Here is a 26,660-nt window from a genome sequence, read left to right on the forward strand (position 1 = left end):
TGTGGTTAAGGAAAGAAACGAAATAAATTGTTAGTATTTATATTAGTTAATGTAGCTAAATAAAAGAACTTTTAATTACTTTTTATAACATAACATACGGCGCAGGAGTGATATAACCCCATGCAATAATTTTCATATATCACTAGTATAATAACTATGCAAATTAGGTAACCGCATCACCGAAAAATGTATTCATACGCGCTGTCAAAAATGTAAACAAACAAAAGAAACGATATTTCGACAGAAATCATGTCGGTGTCAACAAACTCATCTCCACGATGAAACGAATGGTGAAGAAGGCTGGGCTTAATCCAAACAAACACCTCCCTGATCACAGCGCCAGAAAATACATTGTACAGAAATTGAATGACAACAATGTTCCACCGAACCAGATTATGCAAACATCGGTACACAAGAACATTGCATCTATAAACAACGATAGCCACTTAATTCCAAATCACCACAAGGAAATGTCCAGCATCCTGTACTCCAGTGAAAAAAACCTGTCTGCTACCTTGTAAAATGCTCATTCTAGGCTGTTCGCCATTAATGCTCAAGTTCACACACTGTCACAGTCACTGATTCCAAATGAAATCCCACTTTTTCTGGTTGATTTTACAACATTTATGTAGCTCGAATTCACGGAAGTAATGTCCTTGTGCACATCCATTAAAATGACATAAATCCATGCTGTAATCGACCAGCTACAAAGCGAATTCGCACTATTGAAAGCGACTGTGACGCTGACTTAAATGTTCTTTTTAAACTTCAACCGCCAAATGACATGTACACACTCGCGTGATTACTTATGACGTCACGCAGTTATGACATTGCTATTATTATTGATTTGCTTGATTTATATGGATTAAAATATGTGTTTTTATTGTTTTTAAGTGAAACCTTTGAAAATCGGTTGATAATTGAGACATGATTTATGTTTTGTATTGTTGATATAATGTTTTTATGTCGTGCTATTTTCTTTCCCGCGGATGAAGCATCCTAATAATACACAATGTAAATTATTCGCACTATGACAAGAGAAGTGTATTGAAGAAACGTTGACCTAGATTTGGACCGTAAATGAGTTGTGTTATTAATAGAATCTCAAATTCGTGTTTATTTTGTATCAAATTTATTAAACTCGTCATTTAAAAACGATAAAAACTCGTTTTTATCGTTTTAAAATGAACTCGTTTAATAAATTCGATACAAAATAAACACTCATTTGAGATCCTCTATATATATATGTATATATAACGATATAAATATTTCAGGAGGACACGCAGCAAAATGAATGGCCAATACAAATAAAAATAAAGTGAACGTTTATAGTTATTATCTTAGTATAATCGCTAGATGTTATGATATTTGTAATATCAATCTACGTTAAACTTGACTCAAGAAATACCAATTTATTGAACTGTGCTTTGTCTGCTTAAATCCAGCAATTACATATAAAGGCGTACGCTGTAGATATATGTTCTCGTATTTTACAATTATTGGGCATGAACAATAGTGTTTAACTGCATTAAAACTATACGAGACAGGGTAATAATTGAGGATCTGGCACAGATGAAAAAGTCGTCTACGAGGAAATACGTTCATTTTAACTTAATTGACAAGTAATAAATGTATTCAGGAAAAAACAAATGTTTAAATGGAATGTATTCGGTTTAAATATAATATTTAACATTTATTTTTTTTTCTCGAAAGAACCTCATCAACCCATTTTTTTACACTTATGTTTCTGGAAAACATTTCTCAATTGCAGGTAATTTAAATTAATAATGATAAACGTAGTAAAACTATAATTAGTATTTGCTGGCAGGTTTCCACGAAAGGTTTTGAAATAAAGAGCAAAACCGTCTGCAATGAGAAATAAAAAAAATATTAAATTAATTATTTTTTTGCGTTGTTGTTTAAATTAGATTTCAAATTGCATTAAGGAAATGGCAAGGTTCGGATTATATGAATACGTCCATGTTTTACAACTCTCGCGATTTTTAGTAACATGAAATTGGAATAAACAAGGAATATTGCAAACTATAAGATAGGAGCAGACATAATGCCTCTGTTTGCTCCCAAGATATATCTAAGGTTTGTCATAATGATCTCGTTTTAACCGCACGTGACCCACAGTTAATGTAAGCTTAGATTATATCTAGGACGAACAGTTTAATTGAAGTCTTACCAATCAATATAAATAAAAAGAAATCGACACTTGACATAATGACCCTGCTTTTTGAACTCATGTGACTAGTCTTCAAACTAGTCATGACTTTCATTAAGGAAAACGTTCTGATAAGTTTTCAAAATGCTCAAGAAAAGAGCAACTAAAGTTTTGAAACAATTAGGAACGGAACTCTCACCAGATGTAGTTTTAGGCATAAGTGGAAGTTGATGTCAAATATGATGATTGTTTATTTTATTTGTTGAAAAGTAACATAATATCTTATACAGGAAAACATCGTCGATTGATATTGCCTCCTATGGTTTTTAAGCACCCAGGAAACATGATGCATAGGTTATAAGTTTGCAATCTAATGAATTGAATATGGTTTGTACTGCACAAAGCCATTGTTTATGGCTAATACATACATATTTGTTTCGCTGTGTTAATGTAGTAGCCATTGCAATATTTTGGAATGAATAGCAACATATCATTAGCAAATAACTCCAGTGGGTTTCTTAAGTCATTTGTAACAATCTAGAACACAATGTCACATTAATAAGAGCATTGACGTGTGCTTATATTGAACTGAGATAAATATGTCGATGATAACTTTAGTAGTATGTGTTTTCTACTGTATGAATGAATGGGGAGCCGCCCTTTATTACCAAGAGAACACTGTCAGCATGTGAATAGTATTTGTGCTGTTCTTCCATGTTTCTTGTTTGTGTTTTTGTTTGTTTTTGTGTTGTACGTCTTTTGCATTGACTAAGTGCCACTTTTTGCTACTGAGCTGTAGCTTTTCACATACGTATTGTTCAGTATTTACCTGAACTTATCATCTAAATTTAAATTGATAAGATCTATTATGTTTCAATAGTCAAACTTACTCGATATCGAATACAATTGTATACGCCTTCTTATCGGTACACGGTATGTTTAAATCAGTATATGGTCTGACTGATGTATGGTGATTTAGTGGTCAACATTATATTTGTTCAAACAGAAGGCAGTATCTTTCAAGTATGTCAATACATTTATTAATAGTAAATTAGCAGTCAGCAGTAATTGATTTTAATAAGTATAAACAGTTAACTGGTCGAGTAGTTGGAATTTAAAATAAAACAAAGTAGACAACTTAAAAATTAATAGATGTTATGTACTATGGCATCAATCCATTTATTTTCGTAAGTACACACTAAGCATATTTAGCTATTACTTAAAAGTTTTAATGTTTTATCGAGATCATGTTTTTCATATCGAATACGTTGCTTATCCAAAATATGGTAAACATATTTTTCGGGTGTTATGAATATACTTATTTTTTGCTTAACTATGCATTATAGTATTATCATATAATGTACAGACACAATTGTTAAGTTATTATGTGTGTATTCCAATTTCCAAATATTGTCTAAATTTAAGCAAAGTGTAGCCATATGCTTTAAATATTACTAGTATATGTTAAATAGGCGTCACATTTATACTTGATAATTTCATTTTCCTATTTCAAATGTAGTTTTTGTCATATTCATTTTTTGAAAAATAAATTTAACTTTTTTTTTAATTATACCAGTTTAAGAGCATGTATTGCACTGTATACTTCCTGAAATGATTTTCAATTTTATAAAATCTAATTTTGTGAATATTTGATTTAAGAAATACTAAAACTAGTTTTATTGATCTTGCTTATGCTAAAGAAAATGTCCCAACCAGCTATCACAACCCATTTTTTCTCCAAAGTCGCAATAAACACCCCATGCAAGGCTTTTTGTGTGAAAAGTATAATAAGTGGGTTGCATATGTGCTCTGTGCGTTGCATATGTTTGTTTTAATTGGCTTAAACAAAATATCAAACTAATTCAGAAATATCTTCAACCAATTCGCATAATGGAACAATTCATTTCATAATTGAACATGCTGTTGACTTATGACAGAGATTGCATTTGGAGGCACAAATTGTGCATTTGAACATGACATATCCTTACTTATCGCAAAAACCGAATGCATTGCGAACGGCGTTTGTTTCTGAATTGCAAGTTATACACTGCATACATTGATCCTAGCAACCAACGTGTTTGTCCTTCAATTTGTAATATTACTACATAGATAACCCAAATTCAGGCTATTTGTTTGCTCTGTTATGCATACAGCTCTCTAGCGGCAGACGAGAAAAGAAAGAATCTGATTGAACATTGTTGATGACAGCTAAGCACAGTTGTCCGTGACACATCGCGATGTTTCGTCGACTGAGAGCTAGCTTTACACTGCTTGTATTTGATCTCATGTGTGATATGAATACACTCTAACTGCATTTATATACATACGGCAGTAGCTCGTTAAAACAGACGTGTTTAGAATAGCAGCATAGGGTATTGAATTTGTTGTCGTGAGCATGTCCTTTTGTATTAAAAGTTCGAAGAAACTAGTTAAGCCTTTGTGTCGTCATCGTCGGCGTTGTTGTGCAAACAAATTGACTTCGGCTTTGAGTCCGAATCCGTCGAATGTATCCAAATTATCCTTGGTACATATAATCCTAAAGACCCAACGAAATTGTAGGTCACGACTTATTTCTCTGACTTTATTGGAATAAAAGTGTTGACCCTTTATCGAAACACCAGACGAGCGTTGGCGTCAAGGGTATGTCCCTTTGCCAATCAAGAAAATATGACAAAAACATCAAGGTGGGTTGAAAGTGTTCGATTTAAAATTAGTTTCTATTCTTCCGTTACAGATCCTTTGCTTAAAAAATAATACATTACATCTGATTATGAAGTTGTCGTTTTGTCATGGAAACTTTGAAGATGTGCAGTGTTTGTGCATTGGTAACAATTATGAAAAAATACGCTTGCCAGGTTACAAGGGAAACTGGAGACAATATATCAATATGGAATTATTTCGTTTTTGACATATGATACGTTGCATATTTAATCGCGTAGTCTCTCTAATAACATGCTTACGACGGAAGTAATTATCGTAAATGTGGACTTGATTTCCTATCTTGATGACTTAACATCAATTTTAAAGGTAAACGCTTGGTGGTATAACATTCTGTTTTGAAGAATTTATTCATTTGCCATTATCTATGAAACTGCTATGTTTGATATTAGCTAGTTTGCCCTTTAAGTTAACTGAAGAAAACAAAAATTTAAATCGGGTTTAAATGAATCTATATTGTTATTTTTGTCTGAATGTAATACGTGTGGAATTGTTACAATGTCTGTTGTTTTGAACTGTGTTTTTTCAGTATTCTTTCTTGCCTAGTTCTTATATCAGAATTGATGTGTGTAACTCTCTGCTAATGCTTCGTTTAGTTTTTATACCCTCGCTAGTAACGGAGATTTCTTTTAACACCAAACCAAAGAGGGGAAATTAAGCCTCTTGTAACCAAGCATAACACATTTAGATACTAGCAAACTTAGAAATCATATAGTGTGTTCCCATGAAGGTAATTTAACCATGTAAAGTTGAGCAATTATGTCACAAATTTCTTGCTTGTGCCGGCCAAAATTGTTAAATATTGTTAAAATGTAATTTGTGAAACATATTGTAAATTTGTTTACTAATCAGTTGTTACATAGTCGCTGACTTTTCTTGTACCATGTGTAGCTGTCTGTAACACTTAAAGATCAAAGTACATTTTGCCCACAGCTGATCGCTGTATCAGTTTAAGTAGTTAAGTACAATAGCGACACTTATGGTAATGGTTATGCATTGATGTGAGAATAAAATATACTACTGAGTGTGGTCATGTTATTCAGTTAAGAAAGGGAAATAATGAAGGTTATGGATGATAAGAGCGTTACATGCAAGCAATGTAAATATGAAATTTTCGAAAACTTCATTGGTGAAACAAACTTGAAATTGAAATACAAGGAAGAAATACAAATTAAATTCCAATTTAATAAATGGAACACTACCAAGAGCCAAGAAGTATATCCGGCATATGCAGAGTAAATGACACACAACACAGCAAATACTGTCCTCCTACATTAACACACCTATTGGCAATGATTTTGTTGTTTTCGTAGAACGGTAAGCAAGGCATTTAGGTTCATGATGGTTGAAACCGGTTTTGAACGATGACTTTGTTCAATGTTCATGCAGCGAAGCAGTTTTTGACAAAAAAGAAAAATGAGAAATATCATTTTGCTGGAAGTATTACAATATATCATATAAATCGGAGGCCTCTTTACAGTGTACTCATTGTACAGTACTTATGAGGGGAAATAACTGCAATAGGGCTAGAACAGTGGTGCACAATAGTATAAGCGAATGAAAAAAAACACTACCGCCATGACGCAACTTATATTCCGCATAACATCCTACAATCCAATTTGAAAGTAACAGTCAAGAAGCCGAAAAGTCATTGCTTCCTTTGCCATGCGACTAAGTTGTGTGTGTACTTTATGTGCCATTTTGACGCATACCGAGAATTGCAATTTCTTGCCCCTTTCAACGATTACTATCAAACTAAAAGCACTTTTATAAACATTGATTTTGTTCATAATACAGTCATTGGCATTCTTTTTGTAACACAAAGCGGTCAGATCACGGAGGTTCTCTCAAATTCATGCTTTTTGTAGAAAGTTGGTTTCTTGTTACAGCGATATCCGTTTTAAAGGCATTCGTTTGGTTTTACAGGAATGCAGTTTTGCCGCTGTCTTGTTTGTCATTAGCTTTATCTGATGTCAAAGAAGATCAAAGTCCTTTTTGCCTACCGGGCTTAACTCTGTATAAGATTGAGAAGTCGTTTCTGTTGGCGATAATTTAGGAACAGGTTGACATTATAAAAGTGTTTATAAACTATTGAGCGTGACCATTTAATTCCATTAGCGTTGGATGAACGATTCAAAAGATTGCTGATTACAACTTTGCATGCAAGTAACATCAACATACATAATTAAGCAACTTTATCGAAGGGAAACACATGCTATTAAACATGCAGGAAAAATGCATATTTAAGTTCAATTAGTTTCGTTCGGCATTCAATAGTTTAGGAAAACGACCACAACAATCCATCAGGACGTGTACGTAAAAAGGCTCAGGCAGGTATAAATTAACGCACTGAAAAGAAAACTATGTCCACCTACGTAATATCCGAATATTATTATCATCAAAATAAGGGTTCTATAAACATGCCACGTTGACTTACGCAATGTTTGCTATGAACGAAAACAAAATAGTACAGAACACTTTTTATGTTTGAACTGATCCTGTTTTACCGAATTACGACTGTGGCAGTATTAATTCTGATTTCCGCAAGTCCTTGCACCATATGGTGTATTATTTACTGGCGCATGTGGTTGTAGCTATGATAACCCATTATTTCTCCGAAGTGAACAATAATATCACAAAAATTGCATTTGAATATTGGAAATGTTGTTGACTTTCATTATGGCAAGGAATGTTTATGGAGACGAATAGTGTGCAGAATTTGAATAAGTTCTATCATCGCTGATTGTGATATCGAATACATATGGTCCGGCGGTTGGTTCTACAGTGTAAGTTATAAATTGAACATTTTACTTCAGCAGCCAACGTTCAGTACTTATGTGAAAAACGACAGAAACAAGCTCACTAGCAACATTTTTAAACATAAACCCGATTTAATGGCACTGGGTAAACGCCAAAGACATAGAATACAAAAACAAAAAATCAATAAACGCCCTAATGTTTAATATTAAAGCATCTTAAATTTAACGAATATGCCGGAAGTAGTTGTCGTTAATGTGGATTTGATTTTGAATACGATAACACAACATCCCTTTGAAAGGTATTCAGTTGGTTGTTCCTTTTTAGGGACACGTGTGTTGCCATGTGGTCATAAATGTTGATGTTGTTATTTTTGTTAGTACCTAGTGTGCCCTTAAAAAGTGCCCATATTATTGGGTAATATGTATTAGGTTGTCAATTTGTTAATAATGTAATTCGTGTCTGATAGTGTAATGTAAGAATGTTTTTAAATGATTTACTCTAAAGTGTGTCCGGTGTCTACCATTGTACCTAATAGTTAGACATTACACATGCGACTTTTAGAATGTTTACAATTATTATCAATGAAGATGTTAGTAAGAATTACATAATTGTTCAAAGTTAAGACTTACCAAAATGTTACCAAAATTTAAACATTACTTTTATAGTATTTATGTATGTATATAACAAGTTGTATAGTAGATTCCTATTGGACTTATTTTTTTACCGCCTCTAGCTGATACCCAACTCTATATAAGTAAACTTCTTATTACATATGTATTTATTGTTGTTCAATTGTTGTATCGTTGTTCGTGATGTCTTCATTTTTGGTCGTAAATGTAAACACAATACTGATAAATAAAGGGACAAATGTTAGGTTGTGTAAACGTCAAATTATCCATTGTACTCCTGATTTGCGAACCGTTTCAATTCGGCGACGACTCTAACATCTAATGATAATTATATTTTTGAGGGATATGTGGTTGGAATGTGTTGCCAAAACGCTAACATGAATTGGTTCAATGTATTGACCTTGTCCCTGTAGTTCATTTGTATTATAAGTTACTTATACGTGAGTAGCTAACACCGATGGCGTGATTTTCAAAGTATTGAACATTATGAATGATACTTTAACTTAAGTAGACATAATACAACAATGATACGATTTGTATTCAGCAGCAATATTCATATTGTTCACTCACGTCAATTATATTCGTAAGTAAATATCGTGTTCGTATGTGTAAGATGCTTTCGATAAAAGATAAAAGTAACTATACACCAACTACTTGGTTGAAATCGTTCATTGTCGATTGGCATCCTAAATTATCGCTAATGAATTGGTTCAATGAGATTTCCTTTATTACAAATGTGTTTGCAAAAACTAAGAACATTGTCTGTGCTAATTTGTTTCAATATAACATGTATAATGCCAAAAAGTAATTGAATTTTATTAGTTTGTTATTGTGATTCTTAAATTATTTAAGGATTATATGACGTACATCCTTGTTTAGGTATTTTTATTATTTTCATATCCTTTTGATTCGCTTAGCTTAGAATTACGAGTAGATAAAGTAATATTACCTTGGCGGTTCCATGTTTATTTATTTTGGAAAGGGGGGCGTCTTCATACTATGTGTCTTGTTTTATGTATTGACGTACATCCCGTATGTGGTCTAAAAATTCTGAATGCCATTTAAAATGCTCGATTTGGAAAAACAGTTGACTAATAAGATAAAAACATCAACGGACGCATATGGTGACGCCGATTAGTTTTTCCCCGAGGAAATGAAACACCTTTGATAATTAGCTCAGTGAAAAGTTACAGTGTATTTGTTACATATAGTGCGATGTGTTTCTTTCTCTCTTCTTGGAGAAATTCTTGTTTGAGTACATATCTAATTGATACAGACTTGTTCAGTTGATTGTTAATATATTGAATACATTTCATGAGAGCTTCGTGAGCAATATATATGCAAAAAAGCTACAGAAACATGCTCAGTAGCAAAAAGTTTAAACATAAACCCGGATTATTGGCAATGGGCAAACGCCAAAGACATAGAACAAAAATTCACAAACAAGAAACATAGAACAGCACAAAACTCTACAAACAGCACAGTGCAAAAATACTATATATATATATATATATATATATATATATATATATATATATATATATATATATATATATATATATATACTTGGTATGTTTATGAATAATTGTTAGGTACCGCCTTGGAACGGTCAGTAAAATGTAAATTTACTGGGGTTTTAAACCAGTTTATGTGGACAAACCTCACTCTTATCCCAACAATTCTTAATAAAGATAAAACGCAAAAGGAAAATGTTATCAAAGTATGCATTAACTTGAGGAAACTTATCAATAAAACAAATAATAATAAAAAACGAAAAGGTAAACCCCAAGTACTTCAATGATTAGAGATCCCAACTCTATCTCGGCACATATTCTATATATATATATCTATTCACATATATCTATGTCGGCACATATTTGTTAATCTAACTCTCATTCATACAAAAACAGAGCTCATAGGTGTTTGTTTGGCCGAGAAAGTATTCATTTTAACAAAATTTTGTTGAAATGTCAGGCTGATAAGCGCCTTGTTGTTTTCATTATTTTACTGTAACATTATTTATACAGAAGTTTATACTGGAAAATTCTGATAACTTACGTCGAAATGCTGGGACTGTCTCTGTACGGAAAAAATCATGAGTTTTAGAAAGAATTGTATTATTTTCATATGACATTTATCATCCCTATGCTCAGTAAATGTCATACAAAGCTAAACTCACAAAGTATTAATATACTATTTAACCAACACTGTATCCGAAATAAGTACAAATATATTCTAGTTTCCATGAGTATTGCTTTAACGACATTGAGACAAATGCACGAATAATAGTTCCCTCTGCAAACAGTATATCTCTTCTGTCTAGCGCAAGGCGCGTTAAGTATAAATATCACATTATGTTGATAATTTATGATGGCAGCTTATCTGAATTGTGTGTAACATATCAATATATTTTAGGATATAAAAGCTATCTATAGACTGATGAATGTTATCCTGTGTATTTTATATGATATAAGGAGATCAAATACATACCGCTGCAGTTTCATATCCAGACCACAATACCTCGTTACACCATTGAGTATGCTAAATTCTTTCTGAGAAATTAATGCTGCAGACATGCCTGCAGACATCTGTAGATTCGAATCAACAAAGAAAACAAATGTTACTTAAGAAAGCTTTTGACCAGTCGATGTATGTTTATAAATACAAAAACATTGGCCAATGATATACAATTGCCTGTGTTGTCTTATAAGGCGTTAATTGTGCAATGATTAAGCTGCGACATGCGTGTGTATAATACAATTCGTTTCATTGTTATGTTCAGATACTTAGTTGTTCTACGTGTATTTTTCAATATAGTTCATGGTTATATGCGCCAGATATTTTGTTGCCCTTTTTCATTGTGTATGATGTGTATTAATGACTGTGTGCTTCTTTGAATGTCCCTGAATGAGTTGCACGATGTATACTTGCGTTACCATTGACGGCAGTACAAATATGTTTGGCTGTCCTTAATTTTCTGCTAGACTTAACCATAGTCTTTACATCATTTCATAGGTAAATATTTGACTGGTTGTGTTTGAACCACACTGCTAGCATCTTGCGTCGCAGGTTATTAGTTTGCGAATTTATAAAAAAATATGCTGTTTAATGATATTGTTTGATAAAAATGAAATATTTGTCGTTTCGATGTGACCTTTTGTTAGTCTATGCAATAAATGATTTAAATTAAAATTAAAAAAAAAGAATTATATAGTATTTCTCATAAGGATTAATTTCTGAAATATTTTGTTATACCGCTATGATGCCCTATGATTTCGTCAGCCTCCGGGTAAGCGAGAAATAGTACCTTTTATTCATTTCAACTTTTTTTTAATACGATTTATAATTTTATGATAAATACAAATTCTAATACCTGCTTTCTATTAAATCAAATGCATCTTTAATTGTATGAATTCTCCGTTAAAAGCCGAAATTAACCTTACAAGTTTTAGCGTAATTAATACTATATTCTTAAAAAATCAATTATTACTTGTACATGTCGCTTTGGGGAAACGCATTATAATAATTTTAAGTTTGTTTAAAATCGACCAGTTTGCCTATTCCAGTCACGGTTCGTAGGTTTCATTGATTCAAGAACAAAAATAACGACAAGAATACCAACGCTGAAGCTAGACCAAGCCTAAGCGAGTATTTATAAATATATTACTCATACGATACACTCAATAGTGAAAGGAAATACAGTGGAAAACATCAGTTTGATGTGGGCTTTTTCCGATATATGTACATGTAACTTGATAATGACATAATTAGTTTGCATACGGAGTTAAAATAGGTCTCTTTAGTATGTTTGTATGATAACGCCTGGTAGTTACATTTACGGTGAAATAAAAGAAGTAAAAGTAAACTTATGGTATAGGTATCTGGCTCCCACCTCAGTAGTATTATGGTATCTGCCTTTCACCACAGAGGGCGTAGTTTAGATCCAAACAAGGGGTACATCCTCAAGACGTTTCAGAATGGACACAACACTTGTTTCTTTTATGAAAGCGGACTCGAAATTATTTCATATAAAAGCACCTAAAGAATTAAAAAATAGAACAAAGAAAACAGTGTTGCGCTTTCTCTGCTATGGTTGACCGGGTCACATATATGTCTTTCTAACACGGTCATATGTTTGTGTTGAAAATTCGTTACATACTCCATGTTGTTTGCGATTTATAGTTGTTATATGGTCACAAATCCAGCGTAGTACCATCGTGCGTACCGAATACTTTTTTAAACATTTAACAAAAGAAGGCGGGTCAAGCCTCTTATATCTAAATATCAGACTAAAAAAATCGAGTACACCTTTTTCGACAAAGTTTCCAATATCCCTTAATATGCGCTTTGTTTTTATATTATGGTTACTAATCATTGTCTATAGTTTAGTCGCTGTCTCGCCTCCCTTTCTCTTATGTATCAGTCGGAAAAAAAAGAAGAAGATTAAAGAACATTTTCCCAAAAGGCTTATCGCTGTATTTATTGAAGTAGTCAACCCCAATGGCGACAATTATGGTACATTAGGTTTACATTTAGGTATGAAAAGAGATGTATAATAATCGTCTGTGCGTGGCAATGCAATTCAATTAGGAGTCTGTTAACGATACTGAAGAAAGTCGATAACATCGTTACAAACAAGACAGAAATAAAGCATGCACGTGTTAATTATCATTTATTTAACAACTGCATCATTGTACAAAAATGGAAAATGAAATGCGTATATTCAGGAGTTATTGTAATACACATCAAACTAGAACGAGACTATTGCTTATGAATAAAGTTATCGAATATTACAATATAGATCTTGTCGGGAGTATCTTAAGACTAAAACTATTGTGCATTTTAAATAGATATATACTAAATAAATTCACGTGCAATGCCAAAATTTATACATACGGTTTGGCGTTGGTATTTTTATTGTATGATATACATTGTACATTTCAAACCCTGCCTTTTATTCTTGCCTTTGACATGTAATTGCCGATTTTAACTAAACGTGTTCATGTTGTGAAAGTCATAGTCAAATACACGCCAATGCATCTATATCCAGACGGCACTAACTAGTTAACGTAAAGGTGTTCAGTATGGCTGTATAACGATAATGTAATAGTCGTCGTGTTAATTTGATTTTATCTTTATTATTATAATTACGTACATGTGGTGATCTGGTGTATTTTAAGCGTCAATCAGTCAAGTATACATCGATGCATGTGTACTGATAAAATCCTGTATCAAAGGTGCCGACTTCTTATTTCTTTATAAGCTGGAAAAAACATAAATGTAACAATATTTTCAGTGTTATTATATTCCAGATCAATAACAGTTTACAATTGAGGAACATGTCATCAGATATTCGCGCATGCAAGTAAGTCTGAGTACTTCTTTCATGTTTTTCTTCTGGGAGCTTGATTAATTGCGAATGTCATTTTGCAATTAATTGCGGGCGTCCTAGTCGACGGCTGTGTGTGCCTCGTCGTCGTTTGAGGTCCTGGGCTTTGTAGTCTGGGATGTTGGGATAGTCTTAGTCGGAGTGTTTAAGAGCTTTGTAGTCGGCAGCGATGTAAGCTTCGTATAATGAGATGTTTTGGGCCTCGTAGTCTTTCTTGTTTAGTCGTCCTAGGCGTTGAGGGCCGCGTAGTCTGAGGCGTTGAGGGCCGCGTAGTCTGAGGCGTTGAGGGCCGCGTAGTCTGAGGCGTTGAGGGCCGCGTAGTCAGAGGCGTTGAGGGCCGCGTAGTCTGAGGCGTTGAGGGCCGTGTAGTCTGAGCAGTTGATGGCCGCGTAGTCGTAGGCGTTGTTTGTAAAGAAAAGAATCTTTGCCGTGATGCAAAATCAGTTCAAATTATAGAAATGAACCTCGGTACATATGCTATAAAAGATAATACGCGCATCAATACCAATAACTCTGACACATTCTACTAAAATATATACGTTAGTTGTCGTTCATCTGAAAAATAAAGGTATGCGCCTTGATAGATCAGAAAAAGACGAGATATGACCAATGCATGGGCTGTAATTGTTTCGTTTAGTCGTAGTTTAAAACCGTGCAGTTTTAATGTGTGTGTGGGTGTGTTTACACAATGATACATAACATTTTATAATAAAGTTTGTCACGCATTGTTAGTATCGTTTTTACCAATTATAAAGCACTTAGGCTTACGCGCTTAAAAGGGAAACTGTATAAAATATAACAATGTGGTTTTATTTCGTTATCAAAATTGTATTTGACATATGATACGTTGCACAGTTTAATCGCATTGTCTCTCAAATATCGCTCTCATGCCGGAAGAAACTGTCGTAAAATGTTAATGGGAATTAATTGCCATGGCGGAGACACACATCCATTTTAAAGATAAACTCTTAGTGGTATGTCAAGCGGTTTATGAGGTGAACGTATATACGAAGTGTGCCCTAAAGGAAAATATGCCATGCCAGTTGTTATCTATTGTGGTTGCCAATGTATTGATATTGTTGTTGGTGTCTGATGGTGGTAATGTTAAAAGTGTAGCAATGGTTGATAATGTTTGTTTTTTTATAAAAAGTCCGGGGTCAATGGTGACTACAGATTAGGGATACTAAACATTATACAAAATTATAAGACATAACACATACAAAATAAAACCTTGTTGACAACATTCTTTAGTGAAAAACGGTGTTAAAAATACACTTTTATTCAATGTTAAAGCTTTCCTAAAAGTAAACAAATATATTTCCGAACAAAATAAGTGTGCTTAGGCTTTATTTTTAACAAATAATGGCCTAGTGTAAACACTTGGTATCATTTGAACACATGCTAGATGAAAAACTGCACGACAGTCGTTACTAGGTGTGCACTCCTAGTTTCCTTTTTTTTAACCGATTGTTATTAATGATTTGCATTGTACATCTCTTGGTTCAATAAGCTTGTATCGAATGTCTGCCATCTTAACTGATACCGTTAAGCGTAACGCGTTCACATATATTAACGTTATATATAACGAATCTTATTGTTTTTATTAGATATACTGATTGTTTTTATCAACCGTTCAAAGGGGATGCCTGTTGGGGATCCTATGTATTTATCAACTACTTGTTACATATAAAAAATAAATCTATGTGGTTATTCGTAATGTTTTCGTTTGTTGCTCTTGAAAATATAAAACAAATGTTGTGTTGTGACAACTGTAAGGTTGTGTACACTTAATGTGGTTGAAGCCTACATTTTCGCTTACCATTCTCAAATAATGACCTCAATTCTAAAATGATGGCCTCAACATACGTTGATAATGTTGAAGCACATATGGTCTGATAATATTGTATATACGTTATGTTTCCCTCGTGCGATGTTGGTTAGTCCTAACCTTTTTGCCTTTAATATGCTATTTTTTAATGTTTATGCCACTAGGCATGATCCTCATGTTCGATGATAATATTATCAATTACTTCCAGGTTAGAAAGTGGCACTGATTCGGCGATTTAAAAAATAACTAAACGGCATCATCATAACTCTAAAATTGATAGTACACCATTACTCATCTTTATGTTCATAAACTGCCATAAAATGTTAAACTCTCAAATTAAGTGTTTAGCCTACAAAGTTACCAAAATAGACACAAACAATTTCCATATATTTTTCATGAATATATTATTACGTCGATTAGACAACTGCGAGAATAATATTTCCCTCTGCGAGCAATATATCTCTTCTGTCTAGCGCAAGGCGCGAAAAGTTAAGATACAAATCTGTCTGACAATTGCTGATGGCAGCTTATCACATTTGCGCGTGACATATCCTTATTTTTTAGTACATGATGGCTAGATTCAGACTGATTAATGTTACCTTGTGCGCTTTATGTCATGCAAACACAACAAAAATACTTACCACTGCACATAAAGATCCAGACCACAATACCTTGTTTATATTATTGCCTTTGGTGAATTTATTCTGAGAAATTGGATGTTTACATACACGTCTCCTAGACAATGTAAAAGCACTGTACCACAACTGAAGGTTTAAATAAAACAGTAAACATATGCTCGAAAGATTGTTTGTTTACAATAAACCTTGTGTTGTTTTTTTGCGGTGCATGACACTGAAGTCTTCGTAGCATTATCGTTGTGTGGGTTATATTGTAGTATAATGTTTAAAGTTATTTTGATCCCCCTTTTCATTGATGTCACGTGTATAGTTTATTAAACGTTCGTGTTTTCTTTCGATTGTCACTGAATGGAGTGAACGAAATAGACTTGATTTACAAATGACGGGATAACAACGATATGTGTGTGAGTGTCTGAGCGTGTAAGTGTGTGCGAGCGTGCATGCTTGCGTATCATTTAATGCCTGTTAGATAAGTAGATATGTCATAAGTAGATATGTGACTCGCTGGGTTTCAGCCGATCGACTAACACGTTGCATATTATTAGTTCAAAAGTAAATGTACATGTTATATTTAAGAAAAGCTGATGTACCTTAAAAGCTTTATGGTTATCGATACACTTGTATATTTGTTGTACCTGTTGGTTCCGAAAAAGGCGTTTAAATGGGTCCAGAGTTAGCAATAAACAACTAAATTACTTATTCCAGTTTCAACTTATATACTTAGTATTATATGTATGTCTGAATATTTTATATGTAGAGCGAGTCAATGGATATTACAATAAAAACCTTGGACATAATGCAGATACAAAATGGAAATTCAAAAGGAAAGAAGCTTTACGGAGTGAACTATCGTATTCAGTTGTCGTTTTCTATATATCCTGGACTAGCAATATAAATATTCATTTGAATCACGTACATCGAACACTTATGATTTAAGTCATGATCTGAATGTGAGTTGTATATACAGAAGTAATAAGTCTATGCCAACAATGTCGACGCTTTAACATACTCATGCATTAACTCAGTAAATAGCCAACCAAACGTTACCGGGAATACCAGAGTAAAGATCACTGCGGTCTGGTCTTTGTTCATATATGCAACTTGCTATTGACATGTTTATTTTGATTACGGCGTAAAACAGGGCTACTTTATGTGATGGATTGTGGTTGTTGCATAGTCTGTAAAATAAGAATCAGTACCGGTTCCTGCTCAGGAATCGCAATTGATATTGATTCATATAAAACTCATTTTCGATGTAAACATATAACTTAAAATTCATTTAAATATAAAGTATGCGAATCCGTGTCACATATATTAATTTTCTTTTCATCATGTGTTCATGTTTGTTTAAAAATATTCGTTACTTATTCAAAGCTTTTTTCGATTTATGTTTTCGATAGTGTTTCAAAACCAGCAACGTAATACTCTGGCCCCGATTTCTCGATACTTCTTAAGTCCCTTATAGCAGGATTAAGCTTAGCTCACTATTTTTGGTTTACAATAATTTGCGTAATATTACTTTCTTTAAGAGTTTTTATACTTTAGATAGGAATTATCTTTATGATAATCACATTAAACCATTTTTCATTTATCAAGGTTCAATTGAAGTGTGTATTTTGTCTAATTGAAATAAGCTTCTTAAGCCTGTTAAGCTTAAGAAGTTTCGAGAAATTGGGGCCAGGTGTATAAGCGTTTTGTTCCAAAGCTTGAAATTTATATATATCAAACGCTGAGCAATTAAATCATAGTTACTTGCAAATAATACGCAGGACGAAATCGTTTTAAAGTTGACTTGATTTCCCTTACCACTTGAAGGTTATAGGCTTGTGTTTACAAGAAATTAATTAAAAAATTGTGTATTTTTGCACTAACCAATTGCTATTATATTGTCGCTTCCTCGTTTCTGTTTGCCTTGTTTACCTGCCAATAAAACAAACATATTGAAGTACATTTTGCCCACGCGGCTTATCGCTGTATTTGTTTTAAATGCCAAGCCTAATGGCGACAATTAAGGTATTAGGATTGCGTTCATGGTAATAAATAATAGGCTTCTGAGTGTGGCCATGTAGTTTCATACGGGTAATGTTAACGAAGCATAAAGTGACTGATAAGAGCACTACAAGCAAGGGATAAATAACGCATGAACATTTTAATGTACATAATTCAGCAATTTCATTGATTGATATTGTTAATCAAATTATATTCGTTTAGCATTCAATGATGTTAGTGCATCAACATGAATAATATCTACTGCCAAGAAATAAATCAGTCATATATTCAACGAATGGCACACGTGACAGCACAGAATGTCATCCTACGCTAATATATTTTTTAGTGAATGTGTGGTAAGCAAACACCTAGAGCCATTAAGGTTTCAACTGGTTTTGAATGGTTAGTTTGCTCCGTATACACTAAGCATGAAGCATTGGAATAATCATTGTTTGTTTTTTTCTGTTATATAACACAATACAAGTCTGTTTGTTTGTCTGTGTGTTTGGAATTATCTTTTGTTATTTGCCTAGGTTTCTGTTCGGAAATATCCTTTTGTTATATGCCTATATTTCCCTCAGATTAGATGAAGAGTATAAATAATTCTTTCTGCAATTCTTGCCCCCTTAGATAATATATTTCTCACTAGAGTGAAATGAGTATGTGAATCGTATGGTCTGGCAAAATTAGGGAAAACAATTAACGGTCACATTTGTTTAGCGATCACATCCCATTATTTTCACAAGTCACAGTAAACACTTTCTGTAAACTAATTGGCGTAAGGAGAAATTAAGGTCTTTGGATTGCATATAATGTAGACGTTTGTTATACCAAAGAGTATCATAAGCTTAATATTTGTATTGATGCAAATATGTTATTACTTATCGGTATGGTCGATGCCATGTCAGCGACAAATGCTGTTTTTGTGTATAAATTTGTATCATTTCTGTATAGATGACACAAATAAAAGAAAAAAATGATTCCCTCTGTGAGTTGTACAGCACGCCTGTCTAGCTTAAGGTGGGAAATAAAAAAAATGAAGTATTTCTGAACGATGTTGCTGATAGCTTAACCCTGTGTAACACTTCACGACAGGTAGCATATCTTCACTTGTTTCTGGTAAAACTATTTCTGGTTACATATCAAACTAGTACTGAAAATTTAACGTTCAATGTTTTGTATTGACTGAATTGTCTTTAGATTAAAAAAACATTTAATCTTTGAAAAGGAGATATGTCAGTTCTAACGTCATTACAGTCGTCATATTCAATGTTCATATTAAAAGCCCAAACTCGAATAACTGTGGTACGTCTTTGGATTTAAATTGTATTGTTAACGAGGGTTATTAGAATGCTTAAACATGGAATATGAGTCTTCACTCAATTAGATTCCGCCCAAACGATGACAAGAGCATCCGTTTCAAACGTTTGTGCTTGATTGTATGTTATTCTGTGTTTGAAGATTTATTGTTCTCATACGCAAATAATAATTGCCATTTGTGCTTATGTTTGGTATTTGCTTGTTTCCTCTGAACGAATGTAGATTATATATTTGTTTAGATATTGGGGTTGTTTGTTATAAGTGTCTGATGGATGTTTGTATGGTATAGCTGCAATCTTTGTAAGGGGTTTGCTAAAGAGTGTAAATGCGGTCAATGGACACTGCAATGGTTGAGATGGACATGTCATTGTCAACAATTTGTTAAATAACATGTTAACGACAATAAACATTTCTGTCTGTCTGTCATGGCCAGAGGGTTACCAAAAATATATCGAACGCACTAATTGTTTCAAACATGTATATCTAATAAAAATCAAACTTCAATTTGTCGACATATAGATAAAACATAAGTGCAACGCAGTCATTTAAAATGCTGTGCTGTCAGTTTCACTATTACAAACAATTTTTCAAGTGAATACCAAGTTGATACATACTTGTCCTGTTATTTTCCATAGCTTTTTAATTATTCACAAACGTCTTTTGAGAACATTGTGAGGAATATAAAAGACGCAAAGTATTTTCATTTCATGTGTTGTTTTTAATAATTTTAAGTAATACAGTTCAGAGTGGCTTGTTGGCTCTGATTTTCATGACTCCATGGTTAAGGTAATCAATAATGTAGTGGTAAATGACTGGTGGTAGTGGCTGTGAATTACCGAGACATCATGGATTCTAATTTGAGATTTAGATTTTAACAATGGGTTTGTCTCCTCGCCATGTTCAAGAATCGCCATAAAAGGTATAAGTCGAGTGAAAGTGACCCATCGTATGTAAATAAATCTCAAATTATGTAAATAAAATTAAAACACACACACACACACACACACACGCACACAACAATAATTTCTTTATATTTTTCACGACGAGTTTTGTTACGACATTGAAAATAACGCTAGAAGTATTATCATTCTCTCCGCGAGCAGAACATCCCATCTGTCTAGTGCTAGACGCGAAAACTTAAGATAAAAATCTGATTGAACATAGCTGATGACAGCTTATCACAACTGTGTGTGACATATCACTTTATTTGAGGATATGAGAGCGAGCTAGAGACTGATTAATGTTATTTTGTGCGCTTGGTATAATACAAAAACATCTAGTACACAGCGATGCACTGAGAGACCCAGACAACATTATCTAGTTAACACCAATGCGTTTGGTATATTCATTCTGAGAAATTTGATGTTTGAAAAGTGTCTCTCAGCCAATATAAGATCACTGTGATACAAGGGAATTATAACTTTTTGTAACTTTATGGATACAGCGATTTCTTTTCCACATGCAATATGATTGTCTGTCCTGTTCATATGGCGTAAACTGTAATGAAGTTAAATTTGATCGAAAACAATATCATTTTCAATAAATATATTTTCCATTCCCAATTGTGCTAGTTGCTTTGGGTGTTGGCTTGTTCCTGTAGTTTGCGGTTTTTATTGTTCCTGAATGTTTTATTTATCAATATGTTTAAAACAAATTGTCATTGTTGTTTTGAGTGAAATGTGACTGTAATATACTTATTTACTTATTAAACTTTCATGTTTTTATTGTCCCTGAAAATTTACAATTAACGAACATATAACGTTGAGAATGTATCGCTGGTATAGGTGGCTGTTGAAGTGTTTGTGTTATTAAATTAATTTATTGTGACATTGCTCGTTTGTTTTAGTTTTTGACTACTAAGCTCTTAGTTTAAACTACTTTCCATTTATTTTACCCTATATGTTTGACATTGTGTGCCAACGATATTGAAAAATATGTCCGTCTGCGTTTGAGTGTATTGTAGACTTTCAATGTTGTGCCTTTAAACACGATTCGCTGCAAGGCTTGTTCTGTGATTTCCGTTGTATTATTAAAGATTAATTAAAATTATCTTTATTCCAGGTTTGATGGCCCTGATTCTGCCTTCAATTCACGTAGCCGCTGACTCGAGACAAAATGTCGTTTTCGGACAATGAATACCGGGAACAAATAATGCTCAGAAAACTGTGCCTTTTACAACAACAGAACATTTCACTTGTCGAAGGTCAGTACGAGTAGTACTTGTAGGGTTGTCGAAGCGGTGAAGCCATATAACACTGTTATTATTTTTGTCACAAGTTTGATATCATAATGATGAAAAAATACGAACGAAGTCTGTATCTTGGATCACAGGGACAGGATACGTAGTTTTGCCTCGCCCCATGGCGATTTACCCCCCTAGAGGTACCAAAAAGGGTAAACATATCCCAAGGATTATATATATAAAATGATTTTCGAACTGTCATAAGTACTAAGTGACAAGAGTAGTTGTTTTGAAATAGTATTTCATAATAGTTTAAAGGGAGCTGAGTTGCTCGAGTATATCCCTATGTTAGCCGAGTGATGAGATCAGGTGAAGAATGAACTTGTTGTTGGTTTGCAAACGAAAGCTGTACAGCATATGATGTTCGAATGCTCCTTCACATATCGTCTAAGCACACAACGGGAGATAATTCAAATATCAGTTTAACTGTACTACGGAAGGGTACCGAGCCCTGCAAATTTAAAGTATGCCATACCAATAACTGTCCGTTTCAGCAAAATGATGTAAAATATGTTCGGATTTTAATTGCCTTTTATATAACAACTAGATTTAAGCAACATTTTCTCGAAATATACATTAAGCTGAGTTTGAAATGTTTTATTTAAAGTTGTTGCATTTTATATATTTCGAGAAAATAAGGACTGGTAGTTTAATTTATAGACACATTGATAAAGACACATAGATATGGAAAACAATAAATACATATTCTTATCAATAAGCAAATTTCTTTTAATTGAATTACAAGTTTATATGAAGAAATTGAGAACATTTAAAAGAGACCTGTTATTGGTAGCCAACATCTGACATTTCTTCTAAAGTTAGATGTAAAATATATTATACTTCCTTATTTAGGAAATCAGCTGAATGCTGTGGAAAATGTGAATTACTTGAACCATGCTAAAGGCGAAATAAATGTTATGAGTGATTACTAGTTATGAAGGATTGAGATTTGAGTGACGTTACAAATAAAAAGGAAACAGGAGGAAGAACACACGCTTCAACATTATAGCTTACTACAATGAAACTATAACAGTTCGAATTGATTTTCATGATTTCGAGGTATAGAACATAGTTTGGGTCGTGTTTGGCTCAGGACAATATCGATGTAATTACATTAAGCTAGACTTGATAAATATTTTGTTTAAAAAAGGCGTGGCTGTTTAGATCATCGAAAATTTCAAAGATGTTATTCAAACATTTTTTCTGTCATGAATGAAAGTCGTAATAGACAGTTGGTATAGAAAAAGTTGTTATTATAATACTGAAACAGAGTGATGAAATGAAATTTTTGATAACTTTTACTAATCTTAGAATTTAACACACGGCTGGTTTAAATTGATTAATTGAATTTGTCTGCTATAATTACTCATCGATGAGGCTTGTTCCAACTAGCAACCATAAATGACACATCGATACGTCGATATACCAATGTTATTTCGAGATATATGTGAAACAAAATTTGTGTACAATAGAAGTGAATGCCTTTCGGATAATACACCAGCGGGAGCGGTGCGGTTGGTTTGATTACTGATATAACATCAAAACCGCTAAAACAAAATAAATATATTTTGTAATACATAGTATGAATCAATCAGCTCCGATTCGATCGACAACGATTGATGCAACATTTGTAATACTCAATAGCATAGATCATGCCATATTTTATACTCAAGAGCCCTTGAAAACAATAATAATTGGATTAAATGAGTGACGGGGTTTCACCATATGAACATTGCTGGCGAAATTATCAGTTGACTTAAATTAAATGATTTGAAGTATTCATTTAAATCATGACGCAATGCGACAATGAAGTTCACTGAGATTAGACAACGGCGCTCCCCAGTTCCTATTCGAGAGAATAGTAGGCAGATAAGTCTTTATTTTCCAGTATTGCAAACACCATCGCTGTTCCAATGATTTCGTGCTTTGTTATGGTTTGCAATCATTTTGTAAAACTGCCAGACATTTTATGATATATTGCGCACGTTCCTTTAAGTAATGTTAGTAATTATTATTAAAATGATAACCGTGGGAGACACAACGATATGTAAACGGTCCAATGTGACAATGTATGGCGTGTGATGCATCAATAAGAACCAGTTACATGTTAACGACCTGGTGGTTTCGTTGCCAAGAAGTACCGACATTATATTTCCCTTGTCTTGAATATTCAAAAATGTCAAAAACTGCAATCCTTGGCCATACGTGTTGAGACTTTGGCCAAGGATTGAATCATTGAAATGCAAGCAAAATCTTAAAAACAATATCACACTGGTGGAAGCAGAAAACATCAATGTTTTTATAGGCTTAGATTTTGTTCCATAAATTATTTGTGAAAAAAGTTATATAGAAATTAATGTTACGTACTTGTTTGTTTACATCGGTGTTGACCATGTGAGGACCCTTTGAAGTAAAGTGATAACTCACCTTATTAAGATTATATATTATATATAATAGATTGGTTACTATATTGTACACGCCAATCGTAGTACTGTTACTATTATAGTGGTAACCGGGGGAGACACAACGATATGTAAACGGTCCAATTTGACAACAGATGGCGTGTGTTGCATTAATATTAACCCGGTTCGTGTTAACGACCTGGTGGGCTCGGCGCCTACGTGATCAAATTGTTGCAGATTAAGCTTCAAATGTTGTACCTTCTAAATATCAAAACGTACCGACTATATTACTTATCCTCGTCACGTCACTTATTTGTTTTGTTTAACGTCAGTGTTAACCTTTGGTTACTCACGTGAAAACCCCTTTGAAGTCACGTGATTCCTCACCCTGTTTAAAAAAGGAGAACATACAAACATTTTCAAAATGGACGCACATAGCAGGTATGAATGCATATAGGAACTCTTTTGTATCGTCCGTATTGTTAAAGTATTGCGCTGTATAATGCATTAACATTTGAAGACATATCTCCTTTAATATTTTATTTTAACTAAAATATATAAAGTCACGAACTATTTCAAATGAACACAATTTCACTACACTCGACTAGATTTGAAACTTAATTGTATGTATAGACAATTTTCGCTACGAAATTGCTTAAAAGATAATTTCCTGTTTTAAAGTACAAACCGACTTCTTAAAAAAGATTTCAATATCCTCCTTTTGGTTTAAAAAGGCATTTTCTTGTAACATACGTTTGAATGGACGGAATCTGCTATTATTCATACAAGAAAACTTTCGCGCTGATAGGATATACGAATTTTGATTTAATTCAAATACCATCGTGTTTTGTAGCTAAAGGTACTGCCTTAGCCACTGTAAAATGTTGTGAATAGGTTGATTGTGAAAAAAGTTTCAATTGGCATTTAATTATAAAACTGTATCTAGAAGCAAGTGTTGGACCATTTTGAGACGCCAAAAGTAATTGCGTGCATTATTAAGTTAAACATGAACAAGTATACCACTGTAACACCTCACACGTGTGAAACCATGTGTAGGTTAAATTATAGTTACCAAATAATTACTTGTTTGTATGTTGACGTTTCTCTCTCTTTTTTTGTATTCATTTTTTGAGGCCATCTTTGTGAAATTTGAAGCTAATTTTGGCCAAAAGCATGTATTTGCTAAAATGGCCAATAAACTGAAACTGAAACAAATACAGAAAGGCATTTTTACGCTTAGTAACCTAATCTAGAAATGACGTAGCTCGTGATATATTACCGTTCAGTGGGGTCAAAGTCAAGGTTGCTCTTCCAAACAGAATTTAAGTTTATGCTCAATTATAACATTGGCTATAAATTATAGTGATGCAACATGGTATATAGCAAGTGCATGAACCAACTAAAGTTTGTTTCAGTGAGGTCAATCAATGCTATATTTTTTAAATTAGACCTAATGTTATACTTAATAAAGAGGACTTTAAATTGGTCAATGAAACTTGTATTTGAATGATCAAGAGATATCTGTTTCCAACTTAGGGTATGAAAAAAGGTCAACGTTACTATTATTGTACATATGAAAATGGTTACTGATGCATTACTTTATGTCGGCACAGATAATCGGAAAACTGTTTTGTGTCAAAAGCTTTAATTAAATGATTATTTGCAGTAATTTGTAACCAGTTGTTGTTATTATAGAAACCTGTTAAAAGCAGCTCCCTGCATTAAGTTTCTAAACACAATAAGCTGTGTATTGTCACATTAAAGCCTGATTTTGACTATGTGGGCTAAGTGTTCCATTCCAATGCAGTAACCGCATATTACGGATGTTTATTCATATATCTGTTTTTATAAAGGCGTTCCTAGTACTGCGTATATTAAGCTATTGCGTCTGAAAACAGTATGGACAAGTTGAACTGCCGCTTAAAATATTATGATGTTGATGGGTCAAATTATAATCACCAGGATCTCTTGCTTTATATTCAATATAATTAAGTCTTAAGGTTATAATATCTTTATTGATTATTTGTTTGTATTAACATACTGTATGCTAGTTTAATACTGTCATTTAAAAATGTTGCCCAGATGGTTAAATGGTTAAGATGCCCGTCTTATATGTCGCAATATGCCTGTCCGTCTGGTCCTCAAGTCGATACCATGAATCGAGATTACTTTATGAAGATATATGATGGGTTCAATTATCATTCACAAGTTCCCAAATGTTTCATTGACACCAGATCTGTTAAAATGAAGGACAAACTTATTCATAAATTACTATCATTGTACATGTATCTTAAACGATAATCGATGGGCGTGATTTAAAGATGTACTGATATTATAAATCACGAACATAAAGTATTTTAGATTTAACAGCAAACATACTCTTTATGGTTCGTATCAAAAGTACTGTCAATTTTAGACGTTTAGTGTCACCATATTGTTTAACATCACTGAAAAGGGCTTCTTTGCCTGAAAAGAAAGATAATGCTGTTGTTTTATGGCCAAAGCTGTTACAAAATATATTCATTGATCTTTCATCATTGGTTATTGTATTACATTAAATAAGGTTTATTGATTA

At 33.2% G+C, this 26,660-nt stretch overlaps 1 protein-coding gene across 15 annotated transcripts in view; it reads left to right on the top strand.

The window, feature by feature from the left end:
* Positions 1 to 26,660, top strand: part of LOC128234062 (corticotropin-releasing factor receptor 2-like) — a 339,798-nt gene that overhangs the window by 251,033 nt on the left and 62,105 nt on the right. For 12 of the 15 annotated variants that reach the window (XM_052948041.1, XM_052948030.1, XM_052948064.1 and 9 more), the window contains one exon: positions 21,503 to 21,644. In XM_052948041.1, the coding sequence (XP_052804001.1) occupies positions 21,557 to 21,644 (88 nt within the window). In that variant the 5' untranslated portion in view covers positions 21,503 to 21,556. Of the gene's footprint in view, positions 1 to 13,589; positions 13,643 to 16,516; positions 16,537 to 21,502; positions 21,645 to 26,660 lie in introns of those variants that run through there. The other 3 variants (XM_052948072.1, XM_052948110.1, XM_052948146.1) reach the window with 2 other exon arrangements.

This window comes from Mya arenaria, chromosome 1, assembly GCF_026914265.1.
Source record: "Mya arenaria isolate MELC-2E11 chromosome 1, ASM2691426v1".
Classification (NCBI taxonomy): Eukaryota; Metazoa; Mollusca; class Bivalvia; order Myida; family Myidae; genus Mya; species Mya arenaria.